The sequence below is a fragment of the Triplophysa rosa genome, linkage group LG1 (genome assembly GCF_024868665.1).
Source record: "Triplophysa rosa linkage group LG1, Trosa_1v2, whole genome shotgun sequence".
NCBI lineage: Eukaryota > Metazoa > Chordata > Actinopteri > Cypriniformes > Nemacheilidae > Triplophysa > Triplophysa rosa.
Window position 1 is genome coordinate 39,186,935 of NC_079890.1, and position 21,491 is coordinate 39,208,425.

At 40.5% G+C, this 21,491-nt stretch overlaps 3 protein-coding genes across 10 annotated transcripts in view; all 3 read right to left on the reverse strand.

The window, feature by feature from the left end:
* Positions 1-21,491, reverse strand: part of LOC130557097 (uncharacterized) — a 236,932-nt gene that overhangs the window by 26,490 nt on the left and 188,951 nt on the right. The window lies entirely within an intron of this gene.
* Positions 545-21,437, reverse strand: LOC130555977 (uncharacterized). Of its 6 annotated transcripts, none has more exons than XM_057336863.1 (11): positions 21,329-21,437; positions 21,109-21,195; positions 20,996-21,033; positions 20,797-20,826; positions 19,570-19,837; positions 19,319-19,458; positions 13,179-13,458; positions 12,968-13,107; positions 11,069-11,154; positions 10,826-10,916; positions 545-1,383 (listed from the first exon to the last, which is right to left on the reverse strand). In XM_057336863.1, exons 3-11 carry the CDS (start codon positions 21,027-21,029, stop codon positions 1,358-1,360), a joined length of 1,095 nt encoding a protein of 364 aa, XP_057192846.1. In that variant the 5' UTR covers positions 21,030-21,033; positions 21,109-21,195; positions 21,329-21,437; the 3' UTR covers positions 545-1,357. The 6 variants fall into 6 exon arrangements, with proteins under 6 accessions (XP_057192846.1, XP_057192597.1, XP_057192762.1 ...); XM_057336614.1 differs by having other exon boundaries at positions 20,996-21,036; XM_057336779.1 differs by lacking the exon at positions 21,109-21,195 and having other exon boundaries at positions 20,996-21,036.
* LOC130552811 (uncharacterized) lies at positions 2,103-7,903 on the reverse strand. 2 transcript variants are annotated; one of them, XM_057331538.1, is made up of 2 exons: positions 2,532-7,903; positions 2,103-2,415 (listed from the first exon to the last, which is right to left on the reverse strand). In XM_057331538.1, the coding sequence occupies exon 1, from the start codon at positions 7,901-7,903 to the stop codon at positions 3,194-3,196; it is 4,710 nt and encodes a 1,569-aa protein (XP_057187521.1). In that variant the 3' UTR covers positions 2,103-2,415; positions 2,532-3,193. The 2 variants fall into 2 exon arrangements, with proteins under 2 accessions (XP_057187521.1, XP_057187435.1); XM_057331452.1 differs by having other exon boundaries at positions 2,181-2,195; positions 2,362-7,903.

Sequence of the window (21,491 nt, forward strand, 5' to 3'; positions counted from 1 at the left end):
ATAGGGATTTACAAGTCTCAGAGGCTGAAATAGATGAATCATCACCCCCTAACATCTGTGAAAGGATAGAAGAAATTATTCAGATGCAAAATCAGTATTTTGAAAAACAAGCTAACTTGTTACAAACCGGTAATGGTGAAATGAATAATTCTCCAGATCCATTGACAGATACCCCTATGGGTTTAAGTCAGAATGATGTAGACACACTTGTGCGTGATGGTGGAACAGTTGGTGATTACGCTATCGTCCCAAGACCCTATTTTAATGGTTTAGAGATTCACAGAAATATGAATTTGAGAGAAATCACGTCCACATGCCTGGAGAACGTCACAATTTCTGACAAAACATTTTGTACGAATATAGTGTAAGCGGCCAAATCTGTGGATGTGATTTCTCTCAAATTCATATTTCTGTGAATCTCTAAACCATTAAAAACTTGACATTTTAGATGGGAGTTATACCACAAAATGGGTCAATGATGCATTCGATAAGCCTACAGCGTTTCAAAAAACACATACAAAGTTCGTGACAAGACAAAAGGACAAAAAAAAAAACATCCACTTTTATTACTACTTATTCATTGACGTCTTATCGGATAAAAACATTTTCGAAAAACATTGGCATTTGTTGACTTCAGATCCCGAGTTGAGTCATCTTCTTTTCTACATCCTCTGGTGATTGCATATAAACGCTCCAGAAACTTAAAGCATTTTGTACATGCCCATTTTCAGAGTGATGCTTCTGTTACATCTCAAGTCTTATTGAGTCCATACAGAATGGAAATGATCATTGTGCCAACTGCTCAGTGTAATAATATATTCAAAACATATTTTTTGTCATCGGGTAAAAATATAAAATGAACTTTGTTATTGTTTGGACTAGACTAAGCATTGGCACAACAGCACAAGACAATCTAGCACAGGACCGAAAACACAAGAGGAAGATAAAGGAAAATGAAAGAGAAAACAGGTTGAAGCACTGGTCGTCAAACAAAGAAACAATGGAGGAGCTCAACAAATTTCCAACCAAGCACATGACGAACACAAGACAAAAACACACACAACTCTAATGTTTTATTGTCATGTTCTCTTACATTTTAAAAATCTGTCTTCATAAATGAAATATTAAGGTCTCACGGTCCATTACATTTGTTAATCTGTATGTGATATGAAATATTAGCCTATAAACTCCAAATCCTAATTGTACAGTTAGCTTACTAATGAATGAACATTTAACTTTCATGAGGTTATCTACAAAGTTATGTTTAAATTGTAAACATTTAACAATCGGAAATAGTTAGCTTAACATGTTTAATGAAACATACAGGAGCATTGTGTAAAACAATCTTCGGCATATCTCAGGCAGATCTCTTAACACAAAGACCTGTAAATGAGATAAATAATCAGACACAGTGTGTGTATATAAAACCATCAATAATTTATTTATTTATTTTTGGAGAACGACATACTTTTCCCAAGACACTTGTCAGGTTTCCCCCCCAAAAATGCATTCTATTAATTTCACAAACATTCTCGGTCTGCTGCTTAAGCCTGAGAACAGATTTCCTGAACCGATTGGACGCCTCTGTTGTCTGGACACCCAGATGTATTTTACATACAAATCATACAAATAAACCATCTCGTAAAAATATATTGTAGCGAGGAAGGCGGGGCGAGAGCCGTGGGGCGAGTAAGGCGGGGCCGGCGGCGTAAGTGGCAACGAGTGTCAGCTGTGCGACCGCCGGTCCCCGCATGCCTCACGGGGGAGCTCGGGAGCATAAGAGGACGAGCGACCGGACCATCGAGAGAGAGGACCGGGCCCGGAAGTTAAGTTTGTTTATGTTCGTGTGGCCGGCAGTCGACCGTGAGGTGGCTGCCGGCCTTTTATTTGCTGAATTATTGTTTGTTTATTTTTCATTAAAGTTTGTTAAATGTTCGCCGGTTCCCGCCTCCTTCCTTCCCTTCTATTGAACGTTTGTTACATATATATACTGTACAAAATCCACTGAGGATGTCTTGATCTGGCACCATTGTTTTTATATACATATATACAGTATAAACCAAAACATATTCAGACACCAGATATCATTTTGATATTTTTTACCAGTGGGTGCAAGTGTTACGGCTCGTATCTGCGTTGTGTGAAATACTTGCGACAACCAACACCATTTCGCGTCTTGGGGGAATCGTTTAATTCTGTTAACACATTCAAATGAGGTGATCAGTTTCACAGCATTTTTACACGACGTCCCACTACAACCACTCTCTTGACTGGCGCGAATATTAATGACTAAACCTTTTTCAAGAGTGAGTATATAACACAGTTTGTAAAATGTAGTAAACAAAATAGTAGAACATGTACCTGTTAACACATTCAAATGAGGTGATCAGTTTCACAGCATTTTTACACGACGTCCTGCAATGACGGGTGTACATTAACCATTACAATTTCATTTGGCAACAAGAAAGAAGAAAAAGACATCAAAATATAAAAAGAGCAACGAAAGAAATACATTTTTCGAGAGCACTCACCCACTACAACCACTCTCTTGACTGGCGCGAATATTAATGACTAAACCGGAAAGAGTTTCCAACATGCCGCCAGCCAATGAACAGAGAGTGCAGGTCTATTATACTTAAAGGGCCATATGTATATAATAACCAAAAGCAAGTGAAAGCACCTTTTTTAACCTGTTACACTCCCCCCTACTGAATTCCACTTGCTTCCACACAAAACAAGAATGCCAAAATGAACACAAGAATATCACTGACCACACATAACATCAGGTACATAAACCAACAACCATATACAGTAATAAAAAAATAGAAGAGAAAAATAATGTAAAAAGTGTTCAAAACTTCATGAAATTGTCAGTTGAATTCAGTGTAGACACTATTCCCAGAGGAATTAAAGTGAAAAGAGGGTGGCCAATCCCCTAGACACTCATAGACAAACATGCCCATTACATGTTAGCTAAACAATGACATTTCATACATTTGGACACAAAATCTCCAAAAAAAAAACTTAATTCTAGTCTCGAGGTAATACAGTACATTGCACTTCCTTAAAACTTTCAAAACCCAACAATGGAAATATTACAGTAACGTACTCATCAACTAATACAGCGAAGTATGTCATAGAAAGAATACAGAAAAATGAGTTACCACGTAACACTCAAGCAGTATATTCATGTTCACCCCAGAACTTTTTGCTGGTTCATTATTTCAATAAACTTCGTAACTGGTTTGAACAGCCTACCAGCTCTGGATCTTATACGACCTAGTGAACTTTCAGCAGGAAAGTTGCGAACACTAATATTAGACACTGAATTGGCTTTAGCAATGTGACCACAATTAGGCATGGCAGCACTCAAGGTACCAGGTGCAGATATCTCAATTTGCTCTGCAGCCGATTCAGGTACACTCCTGTCCATATCCTCAACATCATCTTGACCCTCAGGTCCCAGCTGGGTTGTTTCAGAGCTGTTAATCACATCATGCTCCAATTCTTTAGACTGAGCCATATCCACAGCCTGTATGGACTCAAGAACATCTGTAGCTTCTCCCACCTCATCTGTGTCTGCGTCATTCATGCCATTAGAAGGCAGCTGTGACACCCACTCTCGTGTCCTGTAATTAGACGCATCCTCAGACACCCCAGCAATCACAGAATTAACACTCTCTGAGTCACTCAGGTGATTTTTGGTTGTATCACCTTCCAAGTCATCATCAGGAAGTGGAAGAAAGTTGACTGGCATTATAAGGTTACGATGTACAGTCCTCACAACACCAGTATGACTGTGCTGAATTCTGTAGGTATGACTGTCTTTGTTAAGTCCAACAACAGTGTACGTCGTATCCTCCCAACGGTCAGCAAGCTTTCGTTTCCCACGTGCTCCCTTGTTGGCAAGCAAAACTCGATCACCAACATCAATTGGTCCACCCCTGACCTTCCTGTTGTACAAGTCAGCATGTCTCTTCAGCTGTTTCAAGGAAGATACCTGTGCAATGCGCATTGCCTCCTTCATATCTCTCCGAAGAGCTTGGACATAGTTGTCATAGTTCACAACATCCGGATTGTCCAGAACAGTTTCAAATACCAGGTCCACAGGCAGCCGCGGAATCCTCCCAAACATCAACAGGAAAGGAGCATATCCTGTGGTCTCATGGATGGTGCAATTATAAGCAAAAGTTAGAGATTTGAGTACTTGGGGCCACTTGTGCTTGGCCTTTGCTGGCAGCGCACGTATCATATTTCCCAGAGTCCTGTTCATCCTCTCACATGCTCCATTTCCCATCGGATGATAGGGAGTTGTTCTTGATTTTTGAACTCCAGCGACATTTAACAGTTCAGCAATCAGGGCACTTTCGAAGTTAGCTCCTCTATCAGAGTGAATTCGGCCTGGAAAGCCATAAACACAGAAGTAGTTATGCCACAATTGATGCGCCACAGCTTTGGCAGACTGATTCGGACACAAGAATGCATTGGCCATCTTGGTAAAGTGGTCAGTCACAACAAGTACATCCAGAGATCGGTTGTCAGAGTCCTCTGCCGACCAAAAGTCTATGCAGACGAGTTCAAGGGGCTCCGTCGTAATGATGTTCTCTAACGGCGCACGACCCTCTGGTTCTGGTGTCTTGCTGATCACACAACGACGACAGCACCTCACATACTCCCTCACATCCTTCTCCAGGCCATGCCAAAAGAACCTTTGCCGGGCAAGATACAGAGTCCGCTGCTGACCTTGATGTCCTGCTTGGTCATGAACACCTTTCAACACCATGACTTTCACTGCATCAGGCACGACATACAGGTAGGTCTTCTTTTTGGTGACACTATCCTTTGAAACCTTGTACAACACGCCATCCTTCATTAGCAGCTTTCCCCAATGTTTTATAAGTTTCAAGACAGCTGCTGGTTCATTCATTTGTTCCCTCCTGTTAGGTCTCCGTCCTCTCTCGACAAAGCAAATCACTCTGCTCAAAACACTGTTTTCCTGTTGCCTATTCATGAGATAGTCGTGGGACATCACATCAACGTCAGGTGATTCAGATGGCATTATTGCTTGTGGAAGGTGAGGCAGCAACAAGCTATGTGACCTGATGTTTGAATCGGTATGCCTACATGAGTGCAGAACAGCTTCTACTTCCTGCACTGACAACGTACCAGGTAAGGAAGCTTTAGCCGTATGACAAGCAATGGCCACACCTTCAGCATCAGGAGTACTGTCAAAGGGGTGAGTAGACCAACGAAAGACATCTTGGACATGGTCTGTGCGCACATCAGCAGCTCCTGCCAATAACTCACTGTAAGGAACTCTCGTGAGACGATGGAGTACGCTAGGGTGCACGAAGGGCTCTCGGCTCAGGGCGTCAGCAACTACGTTTTTTGGACCAGGAACATACTTAATGTCAAACTGGTATGGTGCTAATTTAGCAACCCATCTATGTTCGCAAGCATCCAATTTTGCTTTGGACAGAATATATGTTAATGGGTTGTTGTCTGTCCAAACTGTAAATTTCTGACCCCTGAGCCAGTGATGGAATTTGTCGCAGATAGCCCATTTCATAGCGAAAAACTCCAATCGATGTGCAGGGTATCGTGACTGGGCATAGGTAAGTGACTTGCTTGCGAAAGCAACAGGCCTAGCTGTTGTTCCACCAGCAGGAAGCTGGGACAAAACTGCTCCGAGTCCGTTACTTGAAGCATCAACTGAAAGCAGGAAAGACTCATCAAAATTTGGATGGGCCAACAAGACTTGGTCAAGCAAAGCCTGCTTCAACTTGTGAAATGCTTGACTACATTCCTCAGACCAGTCTGCGGCGGACAACTCTCTCGGACACATTCGGCGCTTCCACTTTCCACGAGGTGCTTTTCTTCCAGAAGTAAGATTGAACAATGGTTTGGCAATTGACGAACAGTCTTCAATAAACTGCTGATAAAACACTACCATACCGAGAAAAGATCTTATTTTCTGCTGACTGGGGACATTGGTACCCTCAACCATTAGGTCATCCTCTGTGACAGAAGTAATGGCTTTGACTTTTTCTGGATCGGTAGCAATTCCGTCCGCACTGATAATGTGGCCCAAAAATTTTACAGAACTTCGCAAGAGATGACACTTCTTTGGAGCAAGCTTGAGATTATTAGTCTTCAAACGCTTAAACACCATTTCCAGGCGCTCCAATGCCAGCTCTTCGGTGGGTGCAAACACCAGGACGTCATCCAGGTAACATAATAGGCTGACAAAATTCTGGTCCCCAAATATCGTCAACATCATCCGCATGAAAGTGGCCGGACTGTTACACAGGCCCTGAGGTAAACGATTATATTCATATAATCCAAAGGGTGATGTAAATGCTGTGTATTTCCGGTCATCTTCATGAACTTCCACATTATAGTAGCCAGATGTGAGGTCCATGGTAGAAAAATAGGCGTTTCCCCCCAACGCAGCAAGGGCGTCTGCTTGATGGGGAAGTGGATGCGCATCCTTGATTGTGCGAGCATTTATCCAACGGAAGTCTGTACATATTCTCAAGTCTCCTGACTTCTTCCAGACTAGGACAAGAGGTGATGCAAACTCGCTACTAGATTTTCGTATGATTTCACGTTCTTCCATCTCGTCCAAAGCTTGACGAAGCCTTTCATACTGATTTGGAGCAAGACGTCGATACGGCAACCGAAAGGGCTTGTCGTCACTCAGGCGAATGCGATGAACAAAACCAGCAGCCTTTCCACAGTCCAACTTGTGTCTGGAAAAGATAGAAAGGTACTGAGAGATGAGTTGAACAAGTTTTGCTTTGCAGTCCGCGGACACATTGCAAGACTCCACATCCAGGTCAGCCAAGCCCAAGTCACGTAAGACTGTCGAGCCATCAGCAACACATGAGTCGTTTGATTCAGGCTTGGTTGGTAAGATTAGAGCATCTGCTACACTCATCACATCCTGTCTGTCAGTTAATACATCAGCAGTTCTCTGAACTTTTTGTTCAAGGTCAAGTGAGCAATCCTCAGGAAATTCAGAGCAGTCAAAATCCTGCAACGCCATGCAAGGAAAAGCATCTGCAAGTGTAGAATTTCTTTTCAAAGTAATTGCTTTCTCAGAAGGATTTATCACCTTGAGCGGGACCCATCCATCTTTACGTATCAAAGCTACCGTTTTTCCAACCAGCACTGACCTTGGCCTTGATTTTACTCTGCTGGGCTCCAAAATGACAGCACTGCCAGCTGAGATGTCATGAGTACTGTGCAGTCTGCCCCAAACTAAGTTTTCAGTCATAGGTTCGAGTGACACTGCCTTTTTGATCTTTACTGTTCCTACTAAATCAGGGACAGTACCATTTCTCCATATCTCCACATTGGCTAATAGATCAAGCAGCTTGTTTTGTTCAGTGTTATCACACTCACGTTCAGACACACTTATTAGTAACTCTGAAGAACTTCTCAGCTGATGAAGCAAATATTTCAAGAGATTACTGCCAAGAATTAGATCATCACCCTGGCCCTCGACTACCAAAGTCGGAACCGTGACGTGACAGCCGTACACATCCATCTCCAGCTCACTCATTCCTAAGGGTTTTGTTCTGGTGCCTCCACATCCGACCAAAACAACATCTGTTGGGGCAAGTGAAAGGCTTGACAACACACCAATACTCAGCAATTGTGATAAAATCTTGGAGCTCATGGTACAAGCCATCGACCCAGTGTCAAGCATTGCTTTTGCCTCAACCTGTCCACCAATAATCACAGTAGTGTAGAACAGATCATCATAGGGCTCAAGTTTTTGTGTATTTTGCAAGACAACTGTATATCCAGAACTATATTCTTCACATACACTTTTATATACCGATTCCAGATCATAATTCAACAATGATGGGGGACTCTCATTTGGCCTTACACTCATCCCCTCCGTATGCAGGCCTATTCGTTTCCCGTACGTGGAACAGCATCCGTTTCAGGCATCTTACTGACAATGCAAGCTTTAGCTTTAGGACACTCTACACGTGCGTGACCGGCTTTGTAGCAAAGAAAACACAGATGATTTGCTCTGCAGTGAAAATGGGTGGTGTGGCCAACATCTCCACACACTTCACATGGTAGAGTAGGCCTTCCTCTGCTTCTGTATGACTTAGGCAAGTGCCGCTCTGTACCGGCCTGATTTCTTGATTGCCCGTTCTCCAAGACACGTTCCAACATTGCTAAGATCCGTTCCATGGGTTCAATGGGCTCTTTAGATGGAGTATGATATACATCAAATTCTGGATTAACAGTTGTCTTTACCTTTGTTTCAGAAGGCAGAACGGCAACTTCCTGTTTCAAAAGAGTGATTGCTGGAGGCACTCTAGACACAGAGCCACATCGTTTCTCTCTACTATACTCTTCCAAACGTGCGTGAACATCAGCTGCTGTCCATTGCTCCACAGGTCTGCACTTGAATATAAGGGAAAGCTCAGGGTCTGGACAATGTCTGATAAACATTACGGTGAGCTCACGGGACAGATCATCAGTCTTCTTATTCTGTCTCTTTAAACAGTCCTCAGCCATGTCCATGGCTCTATTTAGCCTCAGCCAGTAATCAAAGCAGTCCTCACTAGCATGTGGGAGTGTGCCATAAAAGTCTGCTAATGGCATGTTAGAATAAGCTGTGTCACTGAAATGCTGTTTCAGCAAGTCAAAAATAGGTCTCGGGCCCTTGCACAAATCAATAGAGGGGTTACTGCGCAAACCCACCCTCACAACTTCTCGTGCCCGCCCCATAAGTCTACTCATGACTTCATCAGCTTGTTCTTCAATTGGCGTCCCAATTTTGCGCAAATATGACAGCACTATGGCTTCCCACTCATGTATTGTGTATGGCTCAGCTCGGTCACCCCTAAAACAAACCGGTTCTTTAATTTCAGATTTCAGAACTCTGTTTAAGACAGATGAGTCTGTGCTATTAGACACGCACATTTTTGACTCTAAACAGGAAGCGATGCTCTCCCCAATAGAGCGACCCATACGCTCTACCATTTCCACTATTAATTCCATTGACTCATTGGTTTCCTTCAAACTTGGTTGTTTCAATTCACTTTCACTTAACTGAGGTGGAGGAGGACTTAAATGACAGTCTACATCCTGTACAGTCTCTAAATCAACCATTGGAGTAGATGTGACAGGAGTATAATCTAATCTACCTCTCCCCACTGAAGGCATAGGTGAAAACATGAAAAGCCCTCTACCTCTTCCAAAACTGTTCTCTGACTCCATGACCAACACTAACAATAGCAATGTTGAATACCAAAAAAAAATATGTAAATGTAAACTTCAGACTAACACTTTCAAAGAGCTAGAGAAGAAGAGAAAAAAAATTGTGCAAAAATATCCTTGTTTCAAAGTTCAATCAAAATGTATTTGTGCAAAGTGTCAGTCTTCACAATAAAACCCTGCAGTAATCCTTAGTCATCAAAAATGTCTCTTTGTTTTTCAAGGTTTTTCAAATCTTCAAAAAAAAAAAAAAAAATGTGTACTTCAAAGTTAAATCTTCAGCTGCTACTGTTGTCAATATCATGTTCAAATTGATGTCACAATACCAGAACTTTGCTTTCGTCAGCAGTGAAACACGGTCCTTTTCTCCTCCTTGTGGTAGCAAGCGGTACTGCCTAAAACAGCTCTTCACGCGAAAAGCTCTCGTCACCCGGTACGAACACCTCCGGAAACCTCCGATCAGTCGTTCCAGCACGCTGCTTCCAGAGTCACGGTCACGGCACCATTGTAACGGCTCGTATCTGCGTTGTGTGAAATACTTGCGACAACCAACACCATTTCGCGTCTTGGGGGAATCGTTTAATTCTGTTAACACATTCAAATGAGGTGATCAGTTTCACAGCATTTTTACACGACGTCCCACTACAACCACTCTCTTGACTGGCGCGAATATTAATGACTAAACCTTTTTCAAGAGTGAGTATATAACACAGTTTGTAAAATATAGTAAACAAAATAGTAGAACATGTACCTGTTAACACATTCAAATGAGGTGATCAGTTTCACAGCATTTTTACACGACGTCCTGCAATGACGGGTGTACATTAACCATTACAATTTCATTTGGCAACAAGAAAGAAGAAAAAGACATCAAAATATAAAAAGAGCAACGAAAGAAATACATTTTTCGAGAGCACTCACCCACTACAACCACTCTCTTGACTGGCGCGAATATTAATGACTAAACCGGAAAGAGTTTCCAACATGCCGCCAGCCAATGAACAGAGAGTGCAGGTCTATTATACTTAAAGGGCCATATGTATATAATAACCAAAAGCAAGTGAAAGCACCTTTTTTAACCTGTTACACAAGACACTGTAGTTCATTTATATGAGGATAGCAAAATAATAATGAAATTGGGACCAAAACTTTGCTAGTAAAAAAAAGTCAAATAACATCTGGTGTCTGAATAATATATTATATAAAATATAAAAAATATATACAATTGTCACTATGTCACAAATTCCTGTGAAACTATGTTGAAACTACATGTGTCTTATGTGTATTTTCATGTGTAACTCACAGAGACCGAGATATGAATCATGTGTCTCCCGCTGCGCTGGTTTTAGATTCAGTCGCTATCATCTATACCGGCCCTGATCTCATCAGTGTGGTAAGATACTGTGCTCTAAAATATGTAATACCCATCCACAAAATTTGACCAAAAAAATGTCTGTCTTGATTTGTTTGTCATATTAAAACAAGATTTGATATAAATTTTAGATCATTCTGTATTGATGTTTTCTGTACTTTCACATCAAAGAGTGTTTCAGGGACGTTTTTAAATGTGTGTACTTACCTCGGTCCGCTCTTGGTTTCTTCTCTTTCTTGGGTAGTTGTGTCCAGGACAGATTAAAATCAGAGATGTGTGATGCCAGAGCAGACTGCAGCTAAAATTCATCAAAGATTTCACTTATACTGTCATTTCTCATTCTCTCATCATCACTCATCTCATATATTTACACACATCAAACACTCTCATATGTCACTTCTCTCTTAAATCATCACTTTTACTTTTGTATTTTAAGACTCTTTTTCTCACCTGATGGAGGATTTTGTCTCTCTCAGCAGCTACATCAACACTGGAGGAGAACTTCAGCCTCAGAAAGGTTCTTTTCTTGTGTAAAACTAAAAAAGTCTACAATTAAAACACTGATATTTAAGAAAAATATTACAAGATGTCAAAATAAACCTTATGTTGAAAGTTTAGTGAAACAAGCACTCCGGAATCTAAACCAAAATAATATGAAAAAATGTTGCTGCATAGCAATCCCCCATATACTGTATTTAACTAATGTGACCTCTCTGGTGTAAATCTATGGCACAACGTTGCCAATGTAAAAAGGTTGAAATATATGTATATATTATCCTTAGGAAAACCCAGAATATACATGCTGGTCCACTAGAGGAAACGATTTTATAAAACGTATTATTTGCATTTTAATGGATATTTTAGAGCATCTAACTCTACTCCTACCCTAAACCTAACGCAAGCTAACTTAATGATACCAGTCATTTTGACCACCAGAGGAGGCAAAGCGAGGCGTGGACACACATGCTTTATAGCAGGGGTCTCCAAACTTTTTGTAAGCGAGGGCTACCTGAAGATATAAAATCATCTAGAGGGCTACTTGTTGATAAAATACCTTCAAATTTGAAACACGTGATGCATTATTTTTAGGCTCACAGGACCAAATTCTGTTTTCTTTCACATATTTTTCCACTTGAATATATTAAAGCTTACAACACGTGCTAATAACATTTCATGATGAAGTAGCACTTGGCTGATACGTATAGTCACAGATTCGTCAACTGTCCTGAGCATTATTGTTGAGCCCTGTGTGTGTTTGGCGGGCACCTTACAGAGTTTATGCGGGCTACCGGGTGCCCGCGGGCACCACGTTGGAGACCACTGCTCTATAGTGCAGTGGTTCTCAAACTGTGGTAGTCGTACTGGAAGAGACCCCCGGCGGTACGCGACACAACAGGAAATTAAAAACGCTACAAATTTACATTTCGTGTTTAATACAGTACATGATCAGTAAATACGGAATACATCTCATATAGCCTATGTGGAAATTTAATATATATTTTTCAATTATTGTTCATTTATCATTGGTTTATGTAACTCAGGCAGGCGTGACGTGACGGGCAGCTCGAACAAAGAGCGGGAGCAGACAGACGCTTGTGTGTCTCTCACTCTTTCTATTCCGATGAGCTGCGTGTAAATTAAGCTTCTTGTGTATTTCTGAACTTGAACGCTCTTTAAAGCTGTTGTTAATGCTGTAAAGCACTAAATCAACACGTGTCTGCATCTACTAGGTTAAATTAATGAAGAGCGCTTTGTGGTTTAGTTTTTGACGCGCAGCTTTGACAAGACCCACTTCAGTAAAGTCTAACAGACAGTAGAACGAGACGGAGTTACTTAAAACAGACCCACTACCGGCTCATGGCTAAATATTTAGGTGGGGCAGATTCCGGGTCGTATCGTAGGATATATAAAATTAACTGCTTGAAGATTAAGTTTAACGTTGACTGAACACATGCAGAACTATATTCATTCTGCATATTTATTCATATAAGGATATACATACATATACATATTTTCGAGTTACCAATGATGGTTAGGTTCAGTTTATATACAGTTCTATTTTTCCAAGTGGATGAATCTTTCGGAGGGGCGCTCCCCACCTACGAGCCGCGGCTGAACACACTCTATAATCACCACCTTATAACACACCTTTATAATACTGTATGTTCTCTAGATATCTATTTGTCCACTGCTCTGGTGGACCAGCGTGTGTATTACACACTTTGATGTGATACTGGGACACTGGTATTTTTAACTGATGAAAATAATACAATACATTTTAATCAAATATAAAACATAATAATGAAAATCAAATTTAAAAAGTGTACAGAATTAGGTTTAAGAAATTACGCTTTCCGAAGACCTCCACTTCACACAGAACGAGATGAGATGTATGTCCAGTCATGACCACATTCACATAACATCCCTCCATCTTATTACATGAGTAAGTGACAGTGTGACGAACCAGAATACCAGAAGTCACAGCACATCTAGAGAGAGAGAATCAATGAATCTCTATAGAGGATGAAAAGTGTTGAAGTGATTTCATGAATAACTTTACATGGGATTGTTGTTTCCATTGTTGACCAGTGAGTTTCCAATATGAATCTCTGCTCCACTGGTTTGATCAGAACAGCAGTCTGATCTAGCTGTGATGATCACTGTACTAATCTCATAAATATCCAGAAGATCCAGCCTCCACCATGGGTTACTTTGATATCCTGTCGCAGAACAGTATGTGGATGGAAATGAGCCATCTCTTATCCCATCTATGGCATGTTGAGCAAGCCAGATCAGATGTGTGGACGACTGTTTAACTGTTCCTGTAAAAGCTAAATTCTCTGAAAAAAATATAAACATTTAAAATTAGATGTGGATGTGTTAGGTAGCAACAGACCAGAGACATGGGTAATCCAATAAGAAGAGATTTTAATAATAACAAAGATTTTAACAGGCGACAATCACAAACACAATACAATGACAAGACGAGACAACGAATGGGGGAGTGTATTTTAATATTGTCCAGGTGATAAGGAGATCGCTTGCAGGTGAGGGTAATTCAGGATGGGAGACAGGTGAGGGAGCGTGGAGGATCATGGGAAGTGTAGTCCCAGGGGGAAAACATGGTGAAACAGAAAGGGAACCGTGACAGTATGTATGTATGTGTACATACAGCCGTGGGAAAAATTAACAGTGCATTCCAAATTTTCATTTAATCAGCATTTATATATGTATTGCATTAATTTCAGTGCAGTGTTTGTTGAATTTCAACAAAATCAAACCTCAGGAGGGACAAAGTCATCCAACAGCATTGTGAAAGACAGAATATATAACAAGACACATGAAAAATATGTTATCACATAACAAAATAATTGTTAAACTTTTCCTAAACACATGTACAAATATTACTGTTGTATTGCTTAAAGGAGTCATGAATTAAGGCATCAATTTTAACCCGAGCTTTTGTACGATGAGGGAATCGTATTCAAGCGAACATCCTGTAAGTGTCAGAACTAAAAATGCATTGTTACTGAAATGACAACTGTTTTTGACACCAGGCCCAGTGAACGCCAGGTCCTGGAATGCACCTATCTATGACAGGTTGAACACCGCCTCCACAGAAAAATATCAACCACTACTTCTCTAGCCCCTCCCACTGGTTCGCGCATGACAGTACTGAAGTAACACAAGTAGCGCGGAACCAGATAGAGCGAGCAAGCAATAAACATGCCGTTAAAGATCGCAAAATATTGTGCAGTCAGTGCCTGGTTGTGGAAGAACACAGTCGCTGCATAACCTTCCTTCAGATTCCCACATTAGTAATGCGTGGGTAAAGTTTATTTTAAAGACGTTCCAGCTCACGTGGGTAAAACAGTGTGCGTTTGTTCGCTTCATTTCACCACGGATTCTGTTGTGAACAAGGCACAGCTCGACGCTGGATTTGCTGAGAGACTAAAATTAAAAAGCAGTGCTGTAAAGTCAATATTGGATCCGACAGGAATGGCGCCGCAATCTTATGTGAGTAAAACATATTTGTACTATGCATCACTATTGCTTTGTTAGAGATCGCTTGATATGCCCTGAGCCCTATTCGCACAGGATTGGTGTTACCTGGGGACCTCTAGTCATTTGTAATAATTGCAGAGGTTGTCTGTGATCTTAATCGCATGCGAATCGGCCATGACTGTAAATTGTAAAGTAAAAATTCCCCCACAAATGACCTACCATATTTTGACGAACACCGAGGTGCTGTGATAATATTAGTCCAGTGCGAATCGGCATCTCTGTGTTTTGGCGGGCTCATATATCATTTTTCAAGGTTTTATCCACCGTTTGTGAATAATGGAGGCTGTTTTGAAGTGTTTTGATATTATTTCAGGTGCTGGGTCATATCCATAAGTTACTGGGAGTCTCCTGTTTGTTTATTTATCATGGAAACTCTCGTAACATTTGAGACCCGCGATCACGGTGATCTTCTGTCCGGTTCAAGATCACGGGTCTCAAATGCTGACAGGTACAGTCATATATCATTAAACACCATACAACTATAGCCTATACAAACTATACACAAAACCTTGCCATCACATCTGGGAAATAAGTCCATAAATTTGAGTAAAATCAAAGTCTTCATTTACCCTGTGCGAATGCGTCACATGAAATACAGATGTGGGGAGGTCATTTATAAATCACACGAGGTCCCCAGATAATACTAAACCCATGCGAATAGGGCGAATGTGTAACCTAACGTTACGTGTCTAACCAAATTCACAGAAGGCTCCAACTAAGTTTACTACGCAAACTACTATCCAATCATAGCAGTGGGCGTTTACTTCCAAGTCTTCAATGCGGCACGCCCATTAAAACCGAGTGTTTGTCGAGCCGGCCTCAAAACCCGGGTAGAAAATAGCCTATTACTTATTGATTTTGATGTTTTTTAATGTAAAAACCACACGGACATCACAAGTAGACCTCATACAACAGTATAAAACAATAAACAAGGCCAGTTCATGACTCCTTTAAAAGTGAATCTGAACTTGTTTTCTTTGCCGTATTTGCGGTCCTCACGAAACGAATGAACTACTTCTCATCACCCGCATCAACAAGGACTTTTCAAACTCTGCTACATTGTGCTTCACTGAAACCTGGCTACGTGAAGCCATTCCGGACAACGCGCTTCACCTGCCGGGCTTCCAGCTGTTCAGGGCAGATCGCATCGCGAAGTTAACGGGGAAAACGCGAGGCGGTGGATTGTGTTTCTACATCAACGAAAGTTGGTGTTCAGATGTAACAACGCTGAAAAATGGTATGCTGTCCTAACTTAGAGGCATTTTTCATAAACTGTAAACCTTTCTACTCGCGGCGGGAGTTTTCCTCTTTCATCCTCGTGAATGTGTACATTCCCCCAGACGCCTGCTTAAGCGCAGCGCTTCAACAACTGGCCGGACAAATAACAGAAATTGAGCAAAAGTATCCAGACTCTGTTTTAATCATCCTCTGCGATTTTAACAAAGCAAATCTCTCCCGTGAACTGCCAAAATACAAACAGCGCATTACATGTACCACCAGAGACAGGAATATATTGGATCACTGTTACACTACTATTAAGGATGCATATCACTCTGTCCCACGAGCAGCTTCGGGGCTCTCTGATCACTGTCTAGTTCATCTCATACCAGCCTACAGGCAGAAACTAAAAACAGCTAAACCTGTAACAACGACTGTAAAAAGATGGACTAATGAAGCAGAGCAGGATTTACAAGCCTGTTTCGACTGCACTGATTGGAGTGTCTTTGAAGCTGCAGCCACCGATCTGGACGAGCTCACAGAGACTGTGAATTCATATATCAGTTTCTGTGAGGATATGTGCATTCCTACCAGGACATTATTGTCATTTAATAATGATAAACCATGGTTTACTGGGAAACTCAAACAGCTTTGTCACACCAAAGAGGATGCTTACAAAAGTGGGGATAAAATCTTGTACAACCAGGCCAGGAACCGACTAACAAAGGAGATCAGAGTGGCTAAAAAACACTACTCTGAAAAGCAGAAAAAACTGTTTTCGGCCAACGACCCCGCGTCAGTATGGACTGGTCTGAAGAACATCACCAAGTACAAGACACCACCCTCACAGTTTGTGGATAATCAACAACTGGCTGACGATCCAAATGTGTTTTACTGCCGATTTGAAAAGACCAGACTCACACTCCACACCCGCTCTGATCTGCACTTCACATATTCACCCACCTCCCGTGCAACCCCCCCTCCTGCCTCCCCCACCATTCTACCTGCACTTAACGTATGTGTAGAGGATGTGAACCGGGTCTTCAAGAAGCAGAAGACCAAGAAAGCTCGAGGCCCAGACGGTGTTTCACCTGCCTGTTTAAAAGTCTTGCTGGATCCTCTTCAGTTTGCCTACAGAGCTAACAGGTCTGTTGATGATGCAGTCAACATGGGCTGCATTATGTTCTGGGAATTACGCAAGGATCTTATTTGTGGACTTCAGTTCGGCCATCATACCATCATGCCTGACCTTCTCTCAGACAAACTGACCCAGCTCTCCGTGCCCACCCCACTCTGTCAATGGATCACTAACTTCCTAACAGACAGGCAGCAACTAGTGAGTGAATTCACATCCGGGACTCTCACAATCAGCACTGGTGCCCCTCAAGGATGCGTGCTCTCCCCACTGCTCTTCTTCCTGTATACAAACCATTGCACTGCAAAAGACTCCTCTGTCAAGCTCCTGAAATTTGCAGATGACACTACCATCATCGGCCTCATCCACATGGAGACGAGTCTGCCTACAGACAGGAAGTTGCAGAGCTGGCTGTCTGGTGCAATCATAACAACCTGGAGCTCAACACGCTCAAAACAGTGGACATGATCGTAGACTTCAGGAGAACCCCCTGCACTCCCAGCACTCCCCATCATGAACAACACTGTGGCTGCAGTGGAGTCATTCAGGTTCCTGGGCACTACCATCTCTCAGGACCTGAAGTGGGACACTCACATAGCCTCCATAAGAACTGGCCGTTTTTATTGTTTTATACTATTGTCTGATGTATACTTATGACGTTCGCGTGGTTTTTACATTCGAAAACATCAAAATCAATAAGTACTAGGCTATTTTCTACCCTGGTTTTGAGGCCGGCTGGAGAAACGCTGAGTTTTTAAGGGCGGGCCGCATAGAAGACTTGGAAGTAAACGCCCACTGTTATGTTTGGATAGCAGCTTGCGTAGTTGACTTAGATGGAGCCTTCTGTGAATTTGGTTAGACACGTAACGTTACGTAACGTGATTTTACTCAAATTTACGGACTTATTTCCCAGATGTGATGGCAAGGCTTTGCGTATAGTTTGTATAGCCTATAGTTGTATGGTGTTTAGTGATATATGACATGTCAGCATTTAAGACCCGCGAACCGGACAGAAGATCACTGCGATCGCGGGTCTCAAATGTTATAGTTTTCATGATAAATAAACAAACGGTAGACTCCCGGCCAAAACGACAGTGTTGGCAGATATGGATATGACCCAGCACCAGAAATAATATCAAAACACTTCAAAACAGCCTCCATTATTTGCAAACGGTGGATAAAACCTTGAAAAATGATATATGAGCCCGCCAAATCACAGAGATGCAGATTACAATTATCACAAATGACTAGAGGTCCCCAGGTAATACTATCAGGTAGGGGTGTAACGATACACTCCGCTCACGATTCGGTACATATCTTGATGCTGGGTTCACGATACGATACACATCTCGATATTTTGAACAAAATTCAAAAATGAAACTGAAATTCAAATAACATTTATTTTCAAAATATTAACAATTTCAGTAACTTATTTTGTAGCACATACAACTTAATAAAGAATTTTAACATTTTAAGGCTTAACTGAAGTTAGAATTAAGATCAGTGTCAATTTTGACAGCAAATTTTGATTTAGTTTTAGTCATAGTCTTTTGACTAAAACGCCATTTAGTTTTAGTCATCCCAATTTATCATAGTTTTAGTCTATTTTTAGTCGACGAAATCTACATTATATTAGTCTACTAAAATCTATCTGTATGGAACATTTAATTTGTGTAATTAAATGTTCCATACAAAGATTGAACTGTTTCGACATATTCGATCTTTTAATACAGCCAGACACAAGAACAGTTTTTTCCCGACGGCTTTACTCAGCCTGAACAATTAAAAGCTCTTACTACTCACTGTCCATCACATTGCACACTTGCACATAACATCTGGAAACTGTACATTGTAAGAAACAATAGGTTAAACCTGTAAATAACACATCTGTACACTATATCAAAAATATATGTTGTTTTTTGTCTATATTTTTCACTTTTTGTATATAGTGCATTATTTTTTTTATTTAATTTCTTAATCTTCTTAATGTATATTTGCACTATGTTTGCACCATGTGTACACTTTCTTCTGCACTAAGCTCCTGTCGCCAAGTCAAATTCCTTAGCAATAAAGCTCCTTCTGATTCTGAAACCTAATAAATAGTTCATTTTTAAATCAGTAAAATGGTCTCTTAATTTTTTTCTCGGCTGTAAATGTATGTGTGTGCGTGTGTGTGTGTGTGTGTGCATGTGCGTGTGCGCGTGTGTGCGTGTGTGTGTGTGTGTGTGTGCGCGTAAATCTAATCTAATGGTAGTGGAATTACAGTTGTTGTCAGAAAGTACCTGTTCTATAGACCTCCACCTCACACAGAGTGAGATAACCTATACGTCCAGACCTGACCACATTCACATAACGTCCCTCCATCCCATGACATGAGAGACTGACAGTATTACCAGTTAGAGGATCAGAAGTCACAGCACATCTAGAGAGAGAAAATCAATCAATCAATCTCTATAGAGGCGTTTAATCAATCAATCGACCAAAATCGGTAGATCAATCAATCAATGAAAAGTGTTCAACTGAATAACTTTACATGGGATTGTTGTTTCCATAGTTTTCCAGTGAGTTTCCGATACGAATCTCTGCTCCACTGGTTTGATCCAAATAGCTGCCATGAGCAGTGATGATCACTGTACTGATGTTATAAACATCCAAGAGATCCAACCTCCACCATTGGTTACTATCAGATGATGTAGAAGAGCAGTATGCACTTTCATATCTTTTACCATCTATGGCATGTTGAGCTAGCCAGTTGGGGTATGTAGATGACTGTGTGGCCGTTCCCTTCAATGCTAAATTCTCTAAAAAATATATATTCAAAGACAGTTGATCAGTCAGTCTGTAGATATATAAACGGTCATGAAACTTGTAAACATTAAAAGATGAATATGAGGTAAAAGTTCAGAATGTTAGATTTGATTCTTGTCAGTTTCAACATATTCATGTTTGATGAGCTCAACAGAAGAAGACTTGGAGTTGAATTCTTCTCTCTAATGTGAGAATATTGACTGAATTGTGTCACAGGTGTTTTGAAGTGGATGGATGGATTTATTGTTTACACATCAAAAGCACAGAATGGGTTCTATCAATTTGATTCATTGCTTTTGCATTTGAGACAAAACACATGAACCACAGACTCACAGCTGAAAAACATTTCACTTCACATTGAAATATCTGTCTGATACTTTAGAACTCATCTAAGTTTAATGTCAACTATTTCATGACAAGAATCTTACACTTGAAAGTCTACAATGCAGATGACTTAATCATAACTTGCATAAATATTAATGTTATATTTATAATATATGATACTTATATTTATATATATTATTTTATAATATACAATATGTAAAGTTTACTTAATTGTAAAATGATTTATATAGTATTGATGTAAGTATTTACAAATATCTGAATATGTTAATCATATTTCCAGTGGAAGCTCTTGAAAGACTGAGCATCTAGACGAGTGATTATTATCATTTTTATTATTATTATTATTGTTGTTCCAATTGCTTCCATTGTTTCCCTCATCTGTAAGTCGCTTTGGATAAAAGCGTCTGCTAAATGACTAAATGTAAATGTATTATAAACACAAACCTACCAGAATGAAGCATTAGAGAACAGTCAGAAACACATTCTCATGAGAATTAAACTGTCATCTAACCACAAACTTACAACAATAGATGAACAATAAAAACATCAAGATTCACAGTTTTACATCATTCTACATTTCTACGTGAAGAACTAAAGAATCGATTACCTGCCAAACTACCTGGAATACAAACAAGACCTGTTGAACAAAAACAAGAATTTTACACTTTTACCTGAAAATCAATTACATTAAGATGAATACAAAACTGTTTCTTTAATTCTTAACTTTTAAAAGTTGGTTAAAGATTTGCATGAAGAATGACTGACAGCATGTATGATGTTGAGATGATGATGTGAGGTGTACTCACCAGAGAGTAAGATCAGATGAATGAGTTTGTCCATGTCTCTGCTGAACAAAAGGAATATGAGAAAGGAGAAGAGAAGAGAATTGAGTTTCTTCTGGGTTATGAGCAGAACTTACACATGAAGATTTCACTCCTCTCTTCTTCACTCTTCTAGCTATACATCAGTACATCCCTCTGGACATTTGACTGTCACTCTCTCCACCCTCAGAACACATTCACATGTCATCAGATCCACAAAAAAACACTCTCAGAACACAGTCAACTGACATTTTAAGTCTTATTTACAAATCAAATGAGGTGCGAAGGCAAAACTTGAAATGAAAATAAGGACCTTACTTGTGTTAGCAGCAGAAGAAAAGATTATCAGCAGTATGGTTCAGTCATTTCTAGTCTGTTTTCCTGTTTGAATTAAGACACAGTTCAGGTTGTAAAAATTGACTTTACAGATATACTAAAATGACTAATAAGTAGGGTAGACCGGGTATGGTTGTAACACGGG